General features: G+C 41.0%; 1 protein-coding gene across 17 annotated transcripts in view; it reads left to right on the forward strand.

Moving 5' to 3' along the window:
- Positions 1-22,393, forward strand: part of SRCIN1 (SRC kinase signaling inhibitor 1) — a 223,107-nt gene that overhangs the window by 93,934 nt on the left and 106,780 nt on the right. For all 17 annotated transcript variants that reach the window (XM_033918285.1, XM_033918280.1, XM_033918282.1 and 14 more), the window contains 4 exons: positions 1,333-2,159; positions 3,449-3,541; positions 4,172-4,215; positions 18,395-18,585. In XM_033918285.1, coding sequence (XP_033774176.1) covers positions 1,333-2,159; positions 3,449-3,541; positions 4,172-4,215; positions 18,395-18,585 — 1,155 coding nt within the window. The remainder of the gene's footprint in view (positions 1-1,332; positions 2,160-3,448; positions 3,542-4,171; positions 4,216-18,394; positions 18,586-22,393) is intronic.

Below are 22,393 nucleotides of genomic sequence, written 5' to 3' on the forward strand. Positions count from 1 at the left end.
GTTAGGTGCCACTGATTATTAGAGGTTAGGTGGCCACAAGTGATTTGACGGCAGGAGTCTCTCCTGCCTGATTAAATTGCTTTGAATATTGAGTGGTTAAATTCTAATCCCAAACTTACCACTAACTCTTAGAGAGTGCTTTCGACTCCTAACTCTTCTCACCTTGGGTTCTGCATCCTCAACCTTATATGTTATATCTGTCTGTCCAAGTTAGATTGTAAGCTCTTCCGAGCAGGGACCGTCTTATAAATGTCAAAATGTACAGCACTGCATATGCCTTTCAGCGCTATATAAGTGACAAGTAGTAACTCTAATTATGTCTGTCACTTTCTCATAGTTACTTCACGTTATCTGAGCAATAGTGTCAGTTCTTCCCCAGCAGCTCCCAGCAATGTGGGTGAATCAATGATGAGAGCTTGACAGGTGTCTTTTTAAGTAATGGCAGCCAAAGGAGGAAAAAAAAAACATCACAGAGCAGGGAACTGCACATATGTATGGGCCCTATGACATTGGTCACTTCCTCCCACATTGACTTCTTTTAACAAGGACCTATATGAGGACCAAGCTAGTTGACATTTCAGTTCACAGGCCCCCACACTTTTTTTTTTTTCTTGCTGCAGCCTGCTTTCCACTACTACTAGTCATGAGTCCAGACAAACGAGATGATATGAAGGAAGGGTCTAGCTGGAAGAGATAGGAGGCAGTAGAGATAAGAAGGGACTGTGGGGAGGCAGAGAGAGAAGCTTAGATTTGTGGAGAGGCAGGAAGGAGAAGATCTGTGAGGGGAAAGAAGGAAAAGAAGAAGGGAGCTATTGGGATGATAGGTAGGAAGAGGAAGACTTCAGATGGGGCTATGATGGGGAGAGTAATGATAGCAAACAAAACAACAGCAGCGGATAGCATAGCTGGTTTTAAGAAAGGTTTGGACTATTTCCTGTAGGACAAGTCCATAGTCTTTTATTGAGAGAGACATGGGGAAGCCACTGCTTGCCCTGGATCAGTAGCATGGAATATTGTTACTCCTTGGGTTTTGGCCAGGTACTAGTGACCTGGATTGGCCACCGTGAGAACGGGCTATTGGGCTTGATGGACCATTGGTCTGACCTAGTAAGGCTATTCTTATGTTCTTAATGTTCAGTGGATTATTTTATTAATTGTAAATGCACTTAAAGTGGTAGGGACTTGTGGACTGACTCAGAAAATTGAGGAAAAGAAGAGATGAATTTTTTGAGGGGGACCCTTGCCATTGGGGGAGAGGCCTAACCTGATCTCATTTAGAAGTTGTAATGTCTTTTGACTAGTGTACTAACTACCTTGACTTCATTTTTGCAGAGGGAGATGGTATATAGTTCCAGAGATTCTTCCCCAACACGTCGATTAAATAACATGTCACCTGCTGCACACCTCACCTCTGGATCCCCACCTCCTGTGCTCCAGTCGTCCTCTCCTTCCAGGTCCCGTATGTCTTACAGTGGTGGACGCCCACCTTCCTATGCTGGCAGTCCAGTGCATCATGGAGAGCGTCTTTCTAACCTTCCATCTTCTCAAGGAGTCTCGCCCAGTCCTAGCGCTATTCTGGAGCGTCGAGATGTGAAACCAGATGAAGATCTCGCCAATAAAAATATGGTCCTTGTGAAGAATGAAGGACTCTATGCTGACCCATACAGCATGGTACATGAGGGTAGACTCAGCATCACATCCACTCAGTCTCTTGCAGGCATGGGAGATCCTTTTCCCTATCCAGGAGGGCTTTACAAACGAGGTTCTGTCAGGTCCCTAAGCACATATTCTGCTGCTGCCCTTCAAACGGAACTGGAAGACAGCCTGTATAAGCCAAATGCCCAAATCTATAGCGATGCCTATGGCCCCAGCATGGGATTCAGGATGCCACCTTCTTCACCCCAGAAGATGCCAGATGGGAGATTAATGGATGTGCAGCAGGGACAGAGCCCCCATAGTCCTTACTCAGGGTCTCCAAGCAGATCATCTCCAGTCCGCCAGTCCTTTCGCAAAGATTCTTGTTCTTCTGTGTTTATGGAAAGCCCAGTCAAATCCAGGAATTCCAGCACCTCAGGGCCCCAAGACCTGTTCCAAGGATCTGGAGAACGCCCCCTATCAGGGTTCAGTCCTCCTATACCAACTAAAGAAGTGGAAACAAGGTAATTTTAATCAAGATTGAATTACCAGTATCTGGTAATGTATTTTAACAAAATAGTTTTATGCATACTGATGCTAATCCTATGTGGCACCTATTCTAGAAAGGAAAGCGCTTACTTTTCTTTATAGAATCCTAGTATAATTGTGTGTGTGTGTATTTATTTTTGTATGTGTATTTATTTATTTGTATATGCAATAAGGCATAAGCACTTATCCCAGTCCTAGAACTGGTGTAAGTTATCATGTCTAAATACTGGAGATATACACCTAACTTATAGCCTTCTATAAAATTACATGTCTAAGTCCTGCCTACATTCCATCCAGACTTCGCCTATGTGTACGCCTATCTGTGAAATACGTGCATATTTACAGAATAGCACTTAGATGGATTTTTTTTAACATTTGCACACATATGTATATTCCATAATTCAAACATGCTTGTAGTTATCATATAAATGTTAGAGCCTGTTTTAGTTGCAATTGGGCAAAATTTCGAATTGGGTGCAAATTTTGCTACTGTTCTATAACAATGTGCACCCAAATCCCATAGCATGTAACCCAAAAGGGGTGTGGCCATGAGAATTACATGAGTGGGTCAGGGGTGTTTCTAAAATTTGCATGCAGTTATAGAATACGGGGGATATTAGCCCAAATTGAGCACTGAAACCAGGTGTAAGTCCTGGTGCCCAAATTTTAGAGCTGAAATCGGTACACAGTGCTAGCTAGTTCCATAACAGATGCTCATCTTTAAGTGGCCATTAAAGAATAGCATTAAGTGCCAATTTTTAAGCGCCAATTAATCTAGCCCTAAAAGTGCTAGAGGAACCTAGGATAAAAATAAATATTGTATCAAAGGTAATGTGTAAAAAAGTAAAATATTCATGAAACAGTATTAAAAAAATTCTGGATAATTTGTATGTTTCAGTGTATAGGGCTTTGGGAGTTTCTCTAACAGCATTTATCTTGGACAAGCCTGATAGTGTAAAACACGCAGTACAAAGAGGTATGGGATCCCCAGAACTGTACTTAATGTAGACACTACCCCAAACAACTGGAGTTGCATGCAGCATTGCTGCTACAGTTAGATTCCTCAAGTCGTGTAATAAGGATAACAGGGTGTTAAGTAAGGGGTTAGCATTTGAAAAACATGTGGCTCATTTACATAACAATTTGAATTGAATTGGACTTGGGATGCTAAGAAACAGATAATCATACACAGTGGTTACCAGCTGCTGAAGTGGTAAACAAAGGTCTCCATTTAACAAAGGACATGTCTTGTATCTTCTCTTAGGGAGCGTATGGAAGCCATGGAGAAACAGATTGCCAGCTTGACAGGACTAGTCCAGAGCGCATTGTTACGAGGATCAGACAGTGAGAGCCCAAGGTAAGAACGAAGCTTTGTTTAAGGTTGGCTTAAGGAGGCCAGTACTCTTCATTGGGGGTGTGCAGCTTAAAATTTTTACTATTCATTTTCCTGTGTTCATAGGATATTTTTTTCTTTTTTTTTTTTTTCCCCCTCAGTTTTTCACGTTGGGAACAATTTCAGAAATAGTGTGCACTCTTTCCAACACTGGAAACCCAGAATTGGGGGTGGGGGGGGGAAGTTATCATTTCAACCTAAAACAGTATGAAACTTTGATGGTATGTCCAATATCATTGCAAATGAATACACACCTCTGCTTCTCATGTGACTCAAGGAAGGCTGTTTGACTTACTCTGGCCGAGGTGAGAATCATTTCTTGCTGATGTATTTAAAGAGCATTAGCACTCAGCAATAGGGAAAGGAAGAAGGAATACAGTATATCTTACCATTTGTATCTCAGTAATAGTTCAAAAAGAGTGAACTATGTGATTAGAAAAGAATGCTGTTATTCTCCTCTTCGGCATTAGAGTCACGAGCTTTTTCTTAGCCTGTCCTGACACTTCTATTGTCTCATCAATACTCCTCATCTAGGAATGGATTTGAGGATGAATTTGTTTTACTTAGCTAATAAAATCATCTTCCTTGTCACAGTGAGAAGACAGACTCTGTAAATGAAGGAGCAGCAACTGCTGCACGTGAGTATTTAAAAAGCCTGACTATGGAGAGCAAAGACTTCTCTATTCACTGTGCTTGACTTCAGTTCTTCTGAAGAAAATATTTTTTCTTATTTTTCATGTAAGGTCTACTCCTGGTAGAATTCTGTGCAAAATGTTTGAAAATTCTGTGCACAATATTTTTAAATTCAGCAAAATTCTACAACATTTATTTGTTGTGTTTTTGCATAGAATTCCCCCATCATTAGTTCTGAAATCACTTCCTGTATTTCCCTTTCTTAGGCTCCAGCCTCCTCAGTTTCCTTTCTCATTCAACTGCAGTTCTGTCTCCTTCTAAATTCCAAACAGGCAAACATAAGAGCTCTTCGCCTAGAGAAATATACAGAAAACAACAAGAAAAGCAACGGGGATGTCTATTCAACCAAAAATAAGTGTTTATTAGAAGCAATAGATCTCATTGTATCTAATAAAGACTTATTTTTGGTTGAATAGACACCCCCCTTGCCTTTCTTGTTGTTTTCTGTGTATACCTTTAAATACCAACATGATACAGTGATAGCTGGGAAGGTTAGCAGAAAAAATGAGAAGTTGTATATGGGAGAAGAATTATGTATCTTTCCTTCCCCTCCTCATTCCCTATGGTAAGCCTTCAGCTTGCTGCTCCCACCCCCCATGGCACATTCACCGTTTTACTCTGCTCCCAAACCTTACGTCTCATGGCACACTCATTCCGTTATTCTGCCCCCATTGCTCACTCACCTTTTTTTCTGGCCCCTTCTCATTTTCAGTCATGGCAGTAGATCTACTTACTCTCTTCCCCTTCCCTGCTGAGCTCCCATAGCAAGGGGGATATGATCCACTGCACAGTATGTCACTTCATCCTCCTGTGCAGACTTAAACCTGACTGTTTATGTGAACTGTGGGATCACAGTTCATATAAACAATTGGGTTTAAGCAAGCCAAAGAAAATCACCAAATTGTTCCACAGTAAGATGCTTTCCAAATGTGCATCAGGCCATTTCCTCCTCTTCGTGCCATGGGAGCTTAGCGTTGGAGGGGAAAACAGTAAGCAGAGCTACTGCTACCCTTGCCTGAGTTGAATTCTGCAAAGCAGGCGCAAAATTCTATGCATCCCACAAGGGTGAGGAATTCTGTGCTGTGCAGTTGCACAGAATTCTGCCAGGAGTAAAGATCTGATTCCGGCTTCAAACCAAACTTCTGTTTGACTTTCAGGGTCTGATAAACTCTTTGGTAGGATTAGAAATGATATGCACAGAAATATAATTATTAACCTGATTCCAATTAAAATACCATCCAGATAAAGTTAGAAGAGCAAAATGGCTGCCCTAACTTTATCCAAGTACCAGTCTGAACATCATGGGTACTCAGATAAGTGTTGACTGCCACTTTATGCCCAGATTTTCTGTGCTGGAATCCAGTTATGGCTCAAGGCTGAATATCTGGGTGTGGCAACCAGCATGTAAAAAAAAATCTGACTGCCACAGGTGTGATATTACCTCCCATAATACAATAAAACTCCAGCATAATATAATTATGGAAGTTAACTGAGTTACTCTTGGGTCACCCTTAGCTCTGCCCCCAAACCACACAGGCATTATGTTCCAGATTCTATAAAATACACCTAAGTGCTCCTACATTGTAGGTGCCACTTGGCGCAGTTGTCAATCAACCACTAGGTACAACAAATAGAATCCCACCTAGCAGTACCTAGGTGTGCTTAGGCATCCTAGAGGTAGGTTCTACTTGACCTAATTTACTGGTACCTAACTCAGACACCTAGTGATGCCTAAGTCAACTACACCTATTCTCCGCCCCTTACCATGCCTACTTTTAAGGAAGGTGTCGTTAGACATTAGAGGGTGTTTCCACTTAGGCATCGTTAGGCATCCTAACAGTTCTGCATCGAACTCTTAATTGGTAATTTTTGTGTGTTTGACTGAAAATTGGCGCGGTCAATTATCACGCCAATAAAGCCAATTTTTTTAAAAAATTGTGTGTAGATCCCAAAGTTAGGCATCGCTAGGTGTCTGCCATTAGAACACCTAGCGGTACCTAATGTAGGCATCCTATATAGAATCTGGCCCTTTCTGGATAGTGCTTGGGTGGTCATTATAATTGGGTGGATATTATAATCTAATCTAATCTAATCTAATCCTTAGGTTTGTATAGCGCATCATCTCCACGTTCGTAGAGCTCGACGCGGTTTACAGTAGGAGAAATAGGAAGGAACTACAACAGAGGGTTAGCGGTAGAAGTGTGAAGAAAATTTAGAGGACTTGGGATGCCAAGATATAAGAGTTTCCTTGATTCCTAAATTGGAGGGAGACTTACATTTTTTGAGAAAAGCCAGGTTTTCAGATGTTTGCGGAAAACTTGGAAAGAGCTCAAGTTCCGAAGAGGGGAGATAAGGTTGTTCCAGAGCTCATTGATTTTGAAGTGGAGGGAGGTCCCTAGCTTTCCTGTGTGGGAAATGCCTTTTAGCGAGGGGAAGGATAGTTTTAATTTGTGGGAGGATCTGGTGGTATTAGGGTTTGAGGAATTCCAAGAAAGAGGGATAAAGGGAGGGAGGATACCATATAGGATTTTGAAAGTTAAACAGGCGCATTTATAGTGGACCCTGGCGATTATCGGAAGCTAGTGGAGCTTGGCCAGGAGCGGGGAGACATGGTCAAATTTACTTTTAGCGAAGATGAGCTTGGCTGCGGCATTCTGAATCCATTGGAGTCTGTGGAGGTTTTTCTTAGTTAGGCTTAAGTAGATAGAGTTGCAATAGTCCAATCTGGAGAGGATGATGGATTGGGCAAAGAGGGTAAAATGTTTTTGATGGAAGCAGGATCTAACTTTCCTCAGCATGTGAAGGCTGAAAAAGCATTTTTTTACCAAGGATTGGAGGTGGTCATTGAAGGACAATGTGGAATCAATGATAATGCCCAAGACCTTGCTCGAGAACTCAAGCTGCAGAGAGGAGCCAGAGGGTAGTGGGATGGAGGTAGGTAGGTGATCTAATTTTGGACCGAGCCAAAGAAGTCTTGTTTTGGACTCATTCAATTTCATTTGCACAGTGTGGGCCCAGGATTGTAGGTTCATTATACAAGAGGATATGTTCTTAGACAGGTCGGTGAGATTCGAATCGGTCTCGAGGAGGACGAGGATGTTGTCTGCATAAGTGTAAATTGTTTCAAGGGGGGATAGGTGGAGGAGTTTTAGGGAGGACATATAGATGTTGAAAAGGATAGGGGATAGTGGAGAGCCTTGCGGGACTCCACAATTCGGTTTCCAGGGATATTATAATTTTGGGTAGATATTATAATATTCAGTGTTAAATATTGGGCCCATATTTCTGTGTGTTTTGACATGCTGCATCCATACTGGCTAGTTAACATACAGTTTTTGCCTGAGTCAGATTGACTCTAGAATGGTTTATAGTATTTTATAGAGTGCTAAGGCTGTCACAGATGGATAGCTGAGCCTTTGCATACTCTTATAGTTGCATGTAGAACTGTAATTGAAACAAAGGAAATGATAGCAAATAAAGACCATATGGTCTCTCTAGTCTGCCAGCCATACCAACTATTCAGCTCTGAAACTCCTTCCTCTCTCTGAGATCCTGCATGCTTATTCCATGCTTTCTTCAATTCAGATACTATCTCCACAGCTTCTGCCAAGAAGCAGTTCCATTTCACCTTCTATCTATTCAGTAAAAAAAAAAATGTATATGAGTCATTAATTATGGGGACAAACTTAAAGATCTCAATATTTATACTTTGGAGGAAAGGCTGGAGAGGGAACATATGATAAGATATGTTTAAAAACCTACGTGATGTAAATACACATGAGTTGAGTCAATTTCATTTGAAAGAAACATAAGAACATGAAACGCCCTCACCGGATCAGACCGAGGTCCATCTAGTCCGGCGATCCGCACACGCGGCGGCCCTTTTAGGTACTCCTTTTTGGAGACCCGGATTTACCATATCCCTCAATATGATATGCAAGAAGGTGTGTATCCAACTTGCGTTTGAATCCCAGAACAGTAGTCTCCTCTACAACCTCCTCTGGGAGTGCATTCCAAGCACCAACCACGCGCTGTGTGAAACAGAATTTCCTGACATTTGTCCTAAACCTGCTGCCACTCAGTTTCAGTCTATGTCCTCTTGTCCTCGTCACATCAGAATATTTCAGTAATGCTTCTTTTTGGTCTAATCTATCAAATCCTTTTAATATTTTAAAAGTCTTTATCAAATCTCCTCTTAGTCTTCTCTTCTCAAGAGTAAACAGCCCCAGCTTCCTGAGTCGATCTTTGTAAGTCAAATTTTCCATTCCTTTGATAAGTTTCGTGACTCGCCTCTGCACTTTTTCCAGCAGAGTTATATCTTTTTTAAGGTATGGAGACCAGTGTTGGACACAGTATTCTAAGTGCGGTCGGACCATTGTTCTATAAAGTGGCATTATGACCTCTTCCGTTCTACACGTAATCCCCCTCTTAATTATGCCCAACATCCTGTTCGCTTTCTTCGCCGCTGCCGCACATTGTGCCGATGGTTTTAGGGTACTGTCAATCAGTACCCCCAAATCCCTTTCTTGCTCGCTTTTTACTAATTTCACCCCCAACATCTTGTACTCATATTCCTTGTTTTTATTTCCTAGATGCATCACCTTGCATTTGTTTACATTAAAGTTCATCTGCCACTTTGTCACCCACGTTCCAGCTTGTTCAGATCTTTCTGGAGGTCCTCGCAGTCCCTTTGAGAGCCAACCGCCTGACATAGCTTTGTATCATCTGCAAACTTTATTATATTGGATGTTGTACCCTCTTCCAGGTCGTTTATAAAAATATTGAACAAGATCGGCCCAAGAACCGAGCCTTGGGGCACGCCGCTAGTCACTTTCTCCCAGTCCGAGAATTTCCCATTTATGCTAACCCGTTGCCTTTTGTTTTCAAGCCATTTGCCGATCCATCTGTGTACTTCTCCTCCAATTCCATGGCTTATTAATTTCTTCATAAGCCTTGCATGAGGGACTTTATCAAACGCTTTCTGAAAGTCCAAGTAAATTATATCCACTGGTTCTCCACCATCCATTTGTTTGTTCACTTTCTCGAAGAATTGTAGTAAGTTTGTCAAACATGATTTCCCTTTCCTGAAACCGTGTTGACTATCCCTTATTAGATTATGGTCTTCCAAGTGTTGTACAATGTTCTCTTTGATTAGTGTTTAAATTATTTTCCCTGGAACCGATGTGAGGCTCACAGGTCGGTAGTTTCCTGGATCCTCTCTTGATCCCTTTTTGAAAATTGGGATGACATTTGCTATCCTCCAGTCTTCTGGTATTTGTCCAGTTCTAATTGACATGTTAGCCACTATTAGTAATAGTTCGCCAATTTCCTCCTTAAGTTCCTTTAATACTCTCGGGTGAATTCCATCCGGTCCAGGGGATTTGTCGCTTTTTAGTTTGTCAATCTGGGAGTAAATCATGTCCAACGTCACCTTCACTGTTGTTAGGCTTTCCTCTGTGGGCCCAGTGAATATCTTCCCTGTGTCTGGCATTATTGAAGTGCCTCATTTGTGAAGACTGAGGCAAAGAATGTGTTTAACCTGTCTGCAACCTGTTTATCATCTTTAATTGACCCTTTTTTTCCATGATCATCGAGAGGTCCTACCGCCTCTCTTGCTGGTTTCTTTCCCTTTATATATCTAAAAAAGGGCTTGAAGTTTTTGTCCTCTTGCGCTATCTTCTCCTCATAGACTTTTTTGGCGTGTCGTACCACTTTGTGACACTTTTTTTGGTCAATTTTGTGACAGTTCCAGGCTTCCATTGTTTTTTCTCGTTTCCATATTTTAAACGAGTTCCTCTTCTCCCTCACTGCGTCTTTTACCTCTTTGGATAACCAAGCTGGTTCACCATTTTTCTTTTTACGCCTTCCTTTGGTTATCTTCGGAATGTGTAGATTCTGTGCTTCTATGATGGTGTTCTTCAGTAGAGACCATGCTTGTTCAACTGTTTGGATGTCTGCTATTCCCTTCTTTAGCCGTTTTCTAACCAAAGTTCTCATGCTGTTATAATTTCCTTTTTTGTAGTTGAAGGTCGTGGTTTTAGTCTTGATTGGTTTCTCTTTTCCGTTGCCAATGGTAAAATTGATCATATTGTGATCGCTTGTCCCTAGAGGGGCCGTAACTTCTACATCTGCTGCTCTTCCAGCAATGCCATTTATGACCAAGTCCAGGATTGCATTTCCTCTTGTCGAATCTCTTACCATTTGTTCAAGGAAGCAATCACCTAACATTTCAAGGAATTTTAACTCCCTGTCTCAGTTTGACGTTGCCAATTTCCAGTTGATCCCCGGAAAGTTGAAGTCCCCCATGATCGTTGTATTTCCCGATTTACTTCTCTGAGTAATTTCCTCCATCATTTCAAGGTCTGTTTCCTTGGTCTGGACAAACTACCTAGAAGGATGCTTAGATGCATAAGGAGAGGAATGGCCAGTAGTAAAAAGGAGGTACTGCTCAATGTTTTGGAGCAGGGTATTTTGTGGATGATTTTTCCCTACTATCCCAATTGGATGTCTCAATGTAACCAGACCATTTCAGGCTCTGACCCCCATAAATAGTATGTTCAATGTCTAGGTCAGTGTATCGCAAACTGTGCCACACGAGATTTCAGGTGTGCCATGAGACACCAGGAAGGAGGAGAGGCACCAGTGCCAGCTGATTGTATATAGAACATGCCTCTCATGGCGAGAGGCACATCCTGTAGGCAGTCTGTTGCTGCCAGTGCCTCTTCTTCTCTCTGGCATCTCTCCTCTTCTACGTGCCTCTTCTCTTTCAGCACCCCCCCCACCCCTCTTGACAGCTCAGGGCCCCATCTAGAGGACTTCCGCGCATGCGTGTGACATCATCATGTCGATGTCTGGGCACTTCCAGGTGTCTTTAAGCCGAGGCCACCAGTTTAGGGTGCAAAGTTTGTAAGATACTGGTCTAGGTCCTGAGCATCATAACATTTATTGTGAACTCAGTCTGCATATGCAAAAGAGGTCACTAAAAGCTTAATAAATCCAGTGTGATTAACTTTTCGGTTAGGCATTGACCATGGCAGGAGATTCAGGGCCTATCGCTTAACCTACACCTGTATTGATATCAACATCCTGTTCACTGACACTGCATTAAGAGCATCAAACATCAGGTTCTCTTTAGAGACAAGGCTCAACATTGTCTTCACCCATGCCTCATGTATCGGGGAACACTTCACACAAGAAGCAAAAATATTCCTCCCCTTCTAGGTTTGGAAAGGCATCTTCCCAGACGTCCACCTCCTGAACCTGAGCTCCCTTCAGTTATTCTGCAAAAAACTGAAAACCTGGCTTTTCAGCAAATTGTAGCTCTATCCTTCCCCCCCCTTTCTCTCCCCCCTTCTACACATAGGTTCATGTAATCCTTTTTCTTCTTCTCTACCCACTATTTTAAGTTCTTGTAAACCGTGTCGAGCTCCATTCTCATGGAGATGATGCAGTATATAAACTTAAGGTTTAGATTAGATTAGATTAGATTGATGCCTAGTAAGCTTCTTCTTTTCTTTTTTTTTCCAAATTCTTTATTCATTTTTAAACTTTCAATAAGTGCAACAAAAATATAATCATATACACTTTAACATCACTTACTAACCCATCAAAGACTAAATCACATCAAATACCCTCCCTCCGTTATATCCATCATTAGAACTTTAGCCCAATATATCATTAAAATAACCCCACCCTGGACATTAATAAACAAAAGGGGAAAATAAAATTATTAATTATATTCAATCCATACAATATTTTGTTCATGGCTCCCAAACATCATTAAACTTTTTAAAGCGCCCTTGCTGAATGTCTATTATTCGTTCCATTTTTAAAATGTGGCACAATGAATTCTACCAAAAACTATAACTTAGTCTATCATAGTTTTTCCAATTTTTCGTGATATGCTGAATGGCAACTCCTATCACTATGAGCAACAGTTTATTATTATTAGAGGATATTTGGCTCTTAGCCCTCATTGATGTACCAAATAATACCGTATCATATGTTAACGCTACCGGATTTTCAAGTAAATTATTTACTTGACCCCCAGATGAATTTCCAAAAACTAAGTATCAGAGGACAATAAAACAGTAAATGATCCAATGTCCCAGCTTCAAGATAACAGTGCCAACATCTATTAGACTTAGAGCTATCTAATTTTTGTAAACAAACAGGGGTCCAAAATGTTCTATGTAACAGAAAAAAACCAATTAAATTTATTTGGTTGGGTAAAATTGCAAGAATTGCTCTAGTATCTTTTCAAAAGCCAATTGTGGAGGGGTGGGGTAAATTTCCCAAATTTATATAGGTACCATCAAGCATATACGGGCAGTAAGTCGTGAGAAGGATAAGAGTCCATCAAAGGGAAGAAGACATAACATCCTTGGAAAATCAACCTAGTCTCTTCCATGAAGAAGCCCTTTTTCAAAGACAATGTGTTATTTTATTTTCTTTCCCTACTATCTTATAAATTATCTTTAATCTTATTTATTGTTTTGCCTTTTTTCTTCGTTTTTATACCATTTCTGTCATTTTAAATATAGCCAGAATTCTATTTTTTAACGGTCTCCCCTTATGCATTTATTCTTTGCTCTTCTCTCTTCTATCTACCAAAGAATATAATTCAATGCTGTCTTGTTAAAATGTTTATTACTATTTTTCTATTCTATCTTTATTTTTAATTCATTTATTAATCTCCAGGTACTTTAGTTAGATTGTGAGCCTTCGGGACAGAAAGGGAATTTTTTAAGTACCTTTATTATTATTTTCTTATTTTTAATTTTAATGTATATTTTCTGTAAACCGCTTAGAACTTAACGGATGTAGCGGTATATAAGAAATAAATTACATTACATTACATTACATATATAATGCGTCAAGGTATGTATTGGATCCTCCCTGAGCTTATGGAGAATCTTCCGGATTGGTTGTGGTTGGAATGGCAACTCATGTCACTATTGAGATTGCTTGCCACACTCACTATCCACATCAAAATAACTTATTAGATACAATCTTGTTCAATTCCTCAAAAGTTGTTCACTTATCCATGAGTGATCTAATTCATAAGATTTATAGAGTAACCTTTATAGTGACCTCAGCGGCTACACTGTAGCATCATATTTCATGTAAAGCTAGAGCCGTACCGTAGCCAGCCTCCTCATCGGTCATCAGTGCATTTCTTATACATACTATAATTTTAGTGAAATTTTAAAGCCCAAAATGACTTATCTAAGCTTGGGGCTCTGATGTGAATTCAGCGTTTGCCAGAGAGCTGTTTCAAGGAGCATCCCCATTTAAGACATCACACCACTATCTCCGTGTAGATCTTTCAACACATCCACCTTACATCTGATCTTCTCTCAGTGAGGAACACCAGACATAAATCTCTGCTTCTCTTCACAATAAACATCCACAATTCTATTCCAGACTCTATACCCCAACCACATTGCTTCAGATGCATTTCTGATTCAGTCAGGATGCAGCAGAGCAAAATATAAAGGGGGACTCGCTCTTGAGAAAGCCTCTTGATGAAATATGTCGAGCTGACAGGTCCCGCCCGAAATTCATTGATTCATGTTGAAAGCAAATTAAATTACTGCCGAAGCTAAGTACAAAGTTTTAACAAAATTTATAGATATTTGAATTAGTACAAAGTTTAAGAAGCTGTTTTTATAAGATGAATCACACATATGAAGAGCACAGAGCACTTTATAAGAAAAACAGTATTTAAGTCTGATGAAGAGATACAAGCCAAAAAAACAAGCCTAATAGTTTGGCTGGTGGATGGCAAATGCTGAAGACTTATATACACACACACACACAACAACAACAACAACAACAAAAAAAAAAAAAATATATATATATATATATATATATATATATATATATATATATATATATATATATATATATATATATATATATATATATATATATATATATATATATATATATATATATATATATATATATATATATATATATAAGAAAAATCTTATTATGCTGTTCTTTGGTTTAGTAAGATGAAGTGGGGCCATAAGATGACTTTCCAAGATCAACCAATTCGACAGATTCTCCATGAGTTCAGGAAGAATCCAATACATACCATGACGCAAAATAAAAGCTTGATGATATCTGTAAAAATTTGAAAAATTTATCCCTTCCATTGATTAAGATTTTTGCAAAGATACAAAGGGCTCCTTTTACAAAGGCACAGTAGCGGTTTAACACATGTAATTCTGTGCGCTAAACCGCTGGCCGCGCTAGCTGCTACCGCCTCCTCTTGAGCAGGTGGTAGTTTTTAGGCTAGCACGGGAGTTAGCGCGTGATGAAAAGGTTGCATACTGAAGCCGCTAACACGGCTTTGTAAAAGGAGCCCTAAGACTATTCTAGGAGTTTTACCAAGCCAAAGGAATTTTGAAAGAATCCCATTTAGGTTTTTGTAAAAAGATGATTGAAAATAAATTGGTAACATACTCATTTGGTAACAAACTACAGGCAAGATCATCATTTTCACGGTTTGGACTCTCCCCCACCAAGAAAGATGTAATGGATTCCAATACTCACACATTTTTTTGACCTTCGACAATAAGGATTTTTCATTTATTGTAATTGTATCTTCCAATGTCTTTTGAATCATTATACCTAAGTATTTTATTCCCTCTTCCTTCCAAAGGAATGGATCAATTATTCCTTTAACACAATGTACATTCAATGGAAGAACCTCTGATTTATTCCAATTTATCTTATAACCAGAAAATTTACCAAAATGATCAATCAATTCCAGTAAATGAGGGATGGTTGAGTCAGGATTTTTCAAATAAAGCAATATATCATCTGCATAAGCCAAAACTTTATAATCTCGACCTGCATGTGGAATTCCTGTATCTCCTTTGCCTGCTGAATAGCCAACAACAAGGGTTCCAAAACAATGTCAAAAAGCAAAGGAGATAAGGGACATCCTTGTCTAACTCCCCTCTTCAAACAAAAATGCTCTGAGAATGAATTATTAATCTAATATAATAAAACGCTAGACGCGCATGCGCACTCAGATCTGCGTGATCTGAAATCCCTGATCCGTGAGATGTATGTCTGTGGCTTTGCAGACGTGCGCATGCGCGACTCCCGAGCCTTATTGCTTGCCAGCCGCAACCGTTGCACTCCCTGATCTCCAGATCGCGGTGTACAGACCGGTAGGGCACTGGGAGCTAGGGAGAAAGCAAGGGCTCAGTCTTCGTCGTCATCTTCGCCCCTCCCCCCCAATCCCCGTTGAGCCTCCCACCCGATTTTCTCTTCCCGCGGTCTGGCCGGCTACCTTAGTCCCTTGCCGCCGCCGCCACCCCCTTCCCTTCCCGCGGTCGACAAACCTCTTGGCTCCAGCAGCGGCCGCAGCACTGTAAACATGCTGCTTCGCGGCCTCTACTGCCTTGATTTGCTCTTCCGTTTCTCTGATGACATCATCAGGGACACGGAAGAGCAAATCGGAGCAGTAGAGGCCGCGAAGCAGCGTGTTTACAGTGGTGCGGCCGCTGCTGGAGCCAAGAGGTTTGTCGACCGCAGGAAGGGGGTGGCGGCGGCAAGGGACTAGGGGAGCTGGCCAGACCGCGAGAAGAGAAAATCGGGTGGGCCACGAAGAGACAGGGAGGAACTGGGAAGAAAGAAGAAGAAGAGGGAAAGGGGCCTGCTTTGGGGGAGGGGTGTGCTTGGAGGCACACAGCTTTGCTTGGGAGGGAGACAGAAGGGGGCCCACAGAGAGACAGGGAGGAACTGGAGCAGGAGAGGGAAAGGGGCCTGCTTTGGGGGAGGGGTGTGCTTGGAGGCAGACAGCTTTGCTTGGGGGGGGGAGACAGAAGGGGGGCCACGGAGACACAGTCAGGGAGGAACTGGAGGGGCAGAGGGAAAGGGGTCTGCTTTGGGGAGGGGTGTGCTGGGAGGTAGATAGCTTTGCTTGGGGAGGAGACAGAAGGGGGACCACGGAGACACTGTCAGGGAGGAATTGGAGGGGTAGAGGGAAAGGGGGCTGCTTTCTAGCACCCGCTAATGTAACGGGCTTAAAGACTAGTATATAATAAAGCTGAGGGGGAACTATACAAAGTTTGAATCAGTTGAATAAATTAAGCATGTGAAGTGCAAATCTGGTATTATTTGCTGAATGTCTTCAAGCAACAAAACCCATTTGGTTCATTCCAGTAACATATTTTATTTATTTGTTTGTTTTAAATTAAATTTGAATTTAAATTAAAATTGAATGAAAGTGGCATTAGTAATAATATATTAAATAATTTCCTGTACACATTCCTTCAATTCGTCTCATAGGGAAAACTCTACTCAAAATTCACCAGGATTGAGGCACCATGATTCTAACAGCACCTCTCTGGTCATGCCAAATTTGTTTTCCACTCCTACAGCTCTGAACCAAGAAACTGTGGAAATTCCAACCGTTTCCTACCCTACTAACTCAAAATGAAGGGTCTCTCCTTCATTTGAACCTTAACTCGTTAGAACTAGCAGCGTGGTTTCTTTCTTCAAACAAGTAAACTCTTACTGCCTTTCAGATACAGTATCTGCTGTCATAGAAGCCTCTAGGAAACCTTCCACTCAGCACTGTTACCACTTTAAGTGGACACAGTTTTCTTTTTGAAGTGCATTGCTTGCTCTAGAACAGGGCTGCCCAAGTCCGGTCCTCGAGATCTACTGGCAGGTTTTCTGGATATCCGCAATGAACATGCATGAGAGAGATTTGCATTCCAAGAAGGCAGGGCAGGCAAATCTCTCTCATGCATATTTATTGTGGATATCCTGAAAACCTGGCCTGCCAGTAGATCTCGAGGACCGGACTTGGGCAGCCCTGTTCTAGAGCAAGCAATGCACTTCAAAAAGAAAACTGTGTCCACTTAAAGTGGTAACAGTGCTGAGTGGAAGGTTTCCTAGAGGCTTCTATGACAGCAGATACTGTATCTGAAAGGCAGTAAGAGTTTACTTGTTTGAAGAAAGAAACCACGCTGCTAGTTTTAACGAGTGGAGGTTCAAATGAAGGAGAGACCCTTCATTTTGAGTTAGTAGGGTAGGAAACGGTTGGAATTTCCACAGTTTCTTGGTTCAGAGTAGGAGTGGAAAACAAATTTGGCATGACCAGAGAGGTGCTATTAGAATCATGGTGCCTCAATCCTGGTGAATTTTGAGTAGAGTTTTCCCTATGAGACGAATTGAAGGAACTCTAGAACCTATCACCTATCCACTCCCATCGATACTGGACTACCCTCTAAAGCTATCAAATTCTGGTCTAAAGACCAACTCAGAATTCATCTTAGCACTATCAGTGCATTCCACTCACTTCTAGATAAGAAGCTTTTGTTTCCAGTGCATAATTTTACCCAGGTAAGAGTAACTAATTTTCAGACAGTTTCCCTGGGAAAGAATGATATTTACCAAGCTAGATGGCTTCTGAAATATGCTTTGCAAGTTTGAGACCCTGTACCCTATGAATTTTTTTTTACTTTTAGAAACTACTTTTGAGAAAAATAGCATCAGATTAGCATGATAATATGTATCAATTAATCCTGACCTTTTATGATAAGCACTAAATTGAATCAGGTTGGGCAGACTGGATGGACCATTCGGGTCTTTATCTGCTGTCATCTACTATGTTACTATTTTATGACCCTTTCTCAGAGAAGTTTATTTTTTAAAATATTTTACAGATTGTGAAGGAAAAAACTGAAGGTCAAGTCTAAGAATTTAAAGGGGGAGGGAGAGACAGAAGAGCAGGAAATAAGTTGAGCAATTGAGAGGGAAAAAGTTCTAACATTTCTAACTCTCCATGTCTCACTCCCATCCCATGACCCTTACTTTTCCCTGTGAAATTGTCATTGGAATGCTTGTATATGCCACTTGTATATTTGTTTGCTTATTTCTGACTTAAAGAAGAAGGCATTGCCTTTGAAAGCTAGTCAAAAATGTATTGCTTTAGGCTAAAAAAAACATAAGATTGAAGGGGAGAGGTCATAGAGAAAAAAAAAACGGTGAAAAATGGTTTTCTGATTAAAATAGAGAGAGATTGAATTAGAAGAGCGTGTGAAGAGCAGAATGAATATTCCTGTGTGTGTCTTTTTATCCCTTCTGCAGTTGTTGGGTCTTCCAATAGAAGTAACATGACAACGCCGGTATCTACTCCAACTCCAGCACCAGTGGTTCCTGCCGCACCCACCAGCCAGCCAACAGCCATCACTCGTCTCCATATGCAGCTGCACCTCCATGACCTCCAACAGAATGCCAGTGACCTTCGCAACCAGTTGCAGCAGCTGAAGAAGCTGCAGGTACTATATAGTGTGACCCAACAATATGGTGGCTGTGTGACACTCACAGCATAGCCTAATATTTAGTGCCTTACTGCAGCATGTGGCTTATGAGTTTGGGGGTTATATCACTGAAAAAAACACAAATCTGTATAAAACAAACTTGATCTTTTGGATGCAACTTCTTAACAGCCTTAAAATCTGATATTGGTGAACATGGACTGGAGGAAAAGCTGATATAAAGCAGAAAGGCTTCCACAAGCAAGACCTGGAATCATTGGTTTTGAAAAGAGATCTAGAATGGAATAATTTTATAGGATTTTTATGCATTTATATACTGTTTACACACGAAGAGGGCCTTTTATAAAATTGCTCTGTAGTATATATTCCTATAAATATGCATGCAAACACCATTGCATGTAGGTGTTCCTGGGGCATAATGTGGGTGGAGCAGGAGTGATGTTGCAATGCACAAGGGTCTTTTATAAAATACACAGATCCAGTATTAAATGGATTTATAGGGACATTTTCAAAACCCAAAGCCGTCCACGCAATGTGCGGCGGTGGCGAAAAGGGCGAACAGAATGCTAGGAATGATAAAGAAAGGGATCACGAACAGATCGGAGAGGGTTATCATGCCGCTGTACCGGGCAATGGTGCGCCCTCACCTGGAGTACTGCGTCCAGCACTGGTCGCCGTACATGAAGAAGGACATGGTACTACTCAAAAGGGTCCAGAGAAGAGCGACTAAGATGGTTAAGGGGTTGGAGGAGCTGCCGTACAGCAAAAGATTAGAGAAACTGGACCTGTTCTCCCTCGAACAGAGGAGATTGAGAGGGGACATGTTCAACAAATTGAGAGGGAACTTGTTCAACCAATCTCTGGAGACGAGAGTGGTTCCTAGGGATTGGAGGATAGCGGATGTGGTCCCTATTCACAAAAGTGGTCACAGGGATGAATCTGGAAACTACAGGCCGGTGAGCCTCACTTCCGTTGTTGGAAAAATAATGGAAGTGTTGCTGAAAGAAAGGATAGTGTACTTCCTTGAATCTAATGCGTTACAGGATCCGAGGCAACATGGCTTTACAAAAGGTAAATCGTGCCAAACAAACCTGATTGAATTTTTTGATTGGGTGACCAGAGAGCTAGATCGAGGACATATGCTAGATGTAATTTACTTAGATTTCAGCAAAGCCTTTGATACAGTTCCTCATAGGAGGCTGTTGAACAAACTTGAAGGGCTGAAGTTAAGACCCAAAGTGGTGAACTGGGTTAGAAACTGGCTGTCGGACAGACGCCAGAGGGTGGTGGTTAATGGAAGTCGCTCGGAGGAAGGAAAGGTGAGTAGTGGAGTCCCTCAGGGTTCGGTGCTGGCGCTGATCCTGTTCAATATGTTTGTGAGTGACATTGCTGAAGGGTTAGAAGGAAAAGTGTGCCTTTTTGCAGATGATACCAAGATTTGTAACAGAGTAGACACCGAAGAGGGAGTGGAAAATATGAAAAAGGATCTGCAAAAGTTAGATGAATGGTCTAATGCCTGGCAACTAAAATTCAATGCAAAGAAATGCAGAGTAATGCATTTGGGGATTAATAATCGGAAGGAACCGTATATGCTAGGAGGAGAGAAGCTGATATGCACGGACAGGGAGAGGGACCTTGGGGTGATATTGTCTGAAGATATAAAGGCAAAAAAGCAGTGTGACAAGGCAGTGGCTGCTGCCAGAAGGATGCTGGGCTGTATAAAGAGAGGCGTAGTCCGTAGAAGGAAGAAGGTGTTGATGCCCCTGTATAGGTCATTGGTAAGTCCCCACTTGGAGTATTGTGTTCAGTTTTGGAGACCGTATCTGGCGGACATAAGAAGACTTGAAGCGGTCCAGAGGAGGGCGACGAAAATGATAGGAGGCTTGCGCCAGAAGACGTATGAGGAGAGACTGGAAGCCCTGAATATGTATACCCTAGAGCAGGGGTAGGGAACTCCAGTCCTCGAGAGCCATATTCCAGTCGGGTTTTCAGGATTTCCCCAATGAATATGCATTGAAAGTAGGTTTTAACGGAGATTTCGGCAATTGGAACCCAAGCACAGTACCGGGTAGAGCTTTGGATTCTTGCCCAGAAATAGCTAAGAAAAAAAATTTAAAAAATTTAAATTGAATCAGGTTGGGCGGACTGGATGGACCATTCAGGTCTTTATCTGCTGTCATCTACTATGTTACTATGAAACATTCAAGGTACTGAAAGGGATAGACTTAATAGATAAAGACAGGTTGTTCACCCTCTCCAAGATGGGGAGAACGAGAGGGCACTCTCTAAAGTTGGAAGGGGATATATTTCGTACAAACCTAAGGAAGTTCTTTTTCACCCAGAGAGTGATGGAAAACTGGAACCCTCTTCCGGAGTCTGTAATAGGGGAAAACACCTTCCATGGATTCAAGACAATGTTAGACAAGTTCCTCCTGAACAAGGACGTACGCTGATAGGGATAGTCTCAGTCAGGGCACTGGTATTTTACCAGAGGGCCGCCACGTGAGCGGACTGCTGGGCATGATGGACCCTGGTCTGACCCAGTAGCGGCAGTTCTTTTGTTCTTTTTTTTTAATAATCTTTATTCATTTCAAATCTTAAATCAAGTACAATAATAACATTTATCAATTGAATTTTCAAATACACTTGAAGTCTTATAATTGATCCTCGTATAATAAAATATTACCCCCCCTCCCTTATTCATTTATGAAAATGATTTATCACAATAATAATCAAAAATTCCCACCCCCCTCCCCCCATAATATCTTAAAATTTTTATTCAGGGAAGAATATTTTTAATCTTTACAATAATCTATCAATGGCCTCCATACATCTTGAAATTTGCTATAATGTCCTTTTTGGACAGCTATTATCCTTTCCATTTTATATATATATATGGCACACAGAGTTCCACCTAAAACAATAAGTCTATTCCAATTTTTCCAATTGTAAGTGATCTGTTGAATGGCAACCCCTGTTAAAATTAGCAATAATTTGTTATTACTAGATGAGATTTGTTTCTTTGCCCTCATTTCCATACCAAATAAAACTGTGTCATATGATAACGCCACATGATTTTCTAATAGGGAATTAATTTGATTCCAGATTGATTTCCAAAATTCTAATATATATATGGACAATAGAATAACAAATGATCTAAAGTCCCTGCTTCAAGATGACAATGCCAGTATTTATCAGATTTAGAGCTATCTAATTTTTTTAAATGAACAGGGTTAAAAAAAACCATATTTGCCTTATAGATGCAAACATTGTACATCTCATCCTCCAAGACCAAATACGTGGCCACTGAGATGCCGTAATTTCGTGCTTAATCTCAATGCCCCAAATGTCTCTTAAGACCATTCCTTGGTTTTTTATTCAATAATCCCGATATTAATTTGTACCACTGTGCGGCCTGGTGTCCCAGAAAGTCTGCTTGAAAGCAAAGGAATTCTAAACTATATTGATTGTTAAGATTTTTCCATTCAGGGAACCCCGCCTGAATGGCCTGCTTCAGTTGCAGCCATTTATAACTTTGTGATTTATTCAAGCCAAATTTTTGTTGCAACTGTGAAAAATCAAGCAGTTTACCATTAGACATTACATCTTCAAGAGTACGTATGGATTAACTCCAAGATTTGAATTGGCGGATTTAAGATTGTCTGGAAGCAATGGATAATAGCAGGTATATGTACTCTTGCAGTTCTTCTGTTCTTATGATATGAGTTCCCTCACATCCAAGCATAAAACTTCTCCTTTGTTTTTCGTCAGATGACCTCTCAGGACCAATCCAAAAACAGAACCTGAA

The sequence above is a fragment of the Geotrypetes seraphini genome, chromosome 13 (genome assembly GCF_902459505.1).
Source record: "Geotrypetes seraphini chromosome 13, aGeoSer1.1, whole genome shotgun sequence".
Taxonomy (NCBI): Eukaryota; Metazoa; Chordata; class Amphibia; order Gymnophiona; family Dermophiidae; genus Geotrypetes; species Geotrypetes seraphini.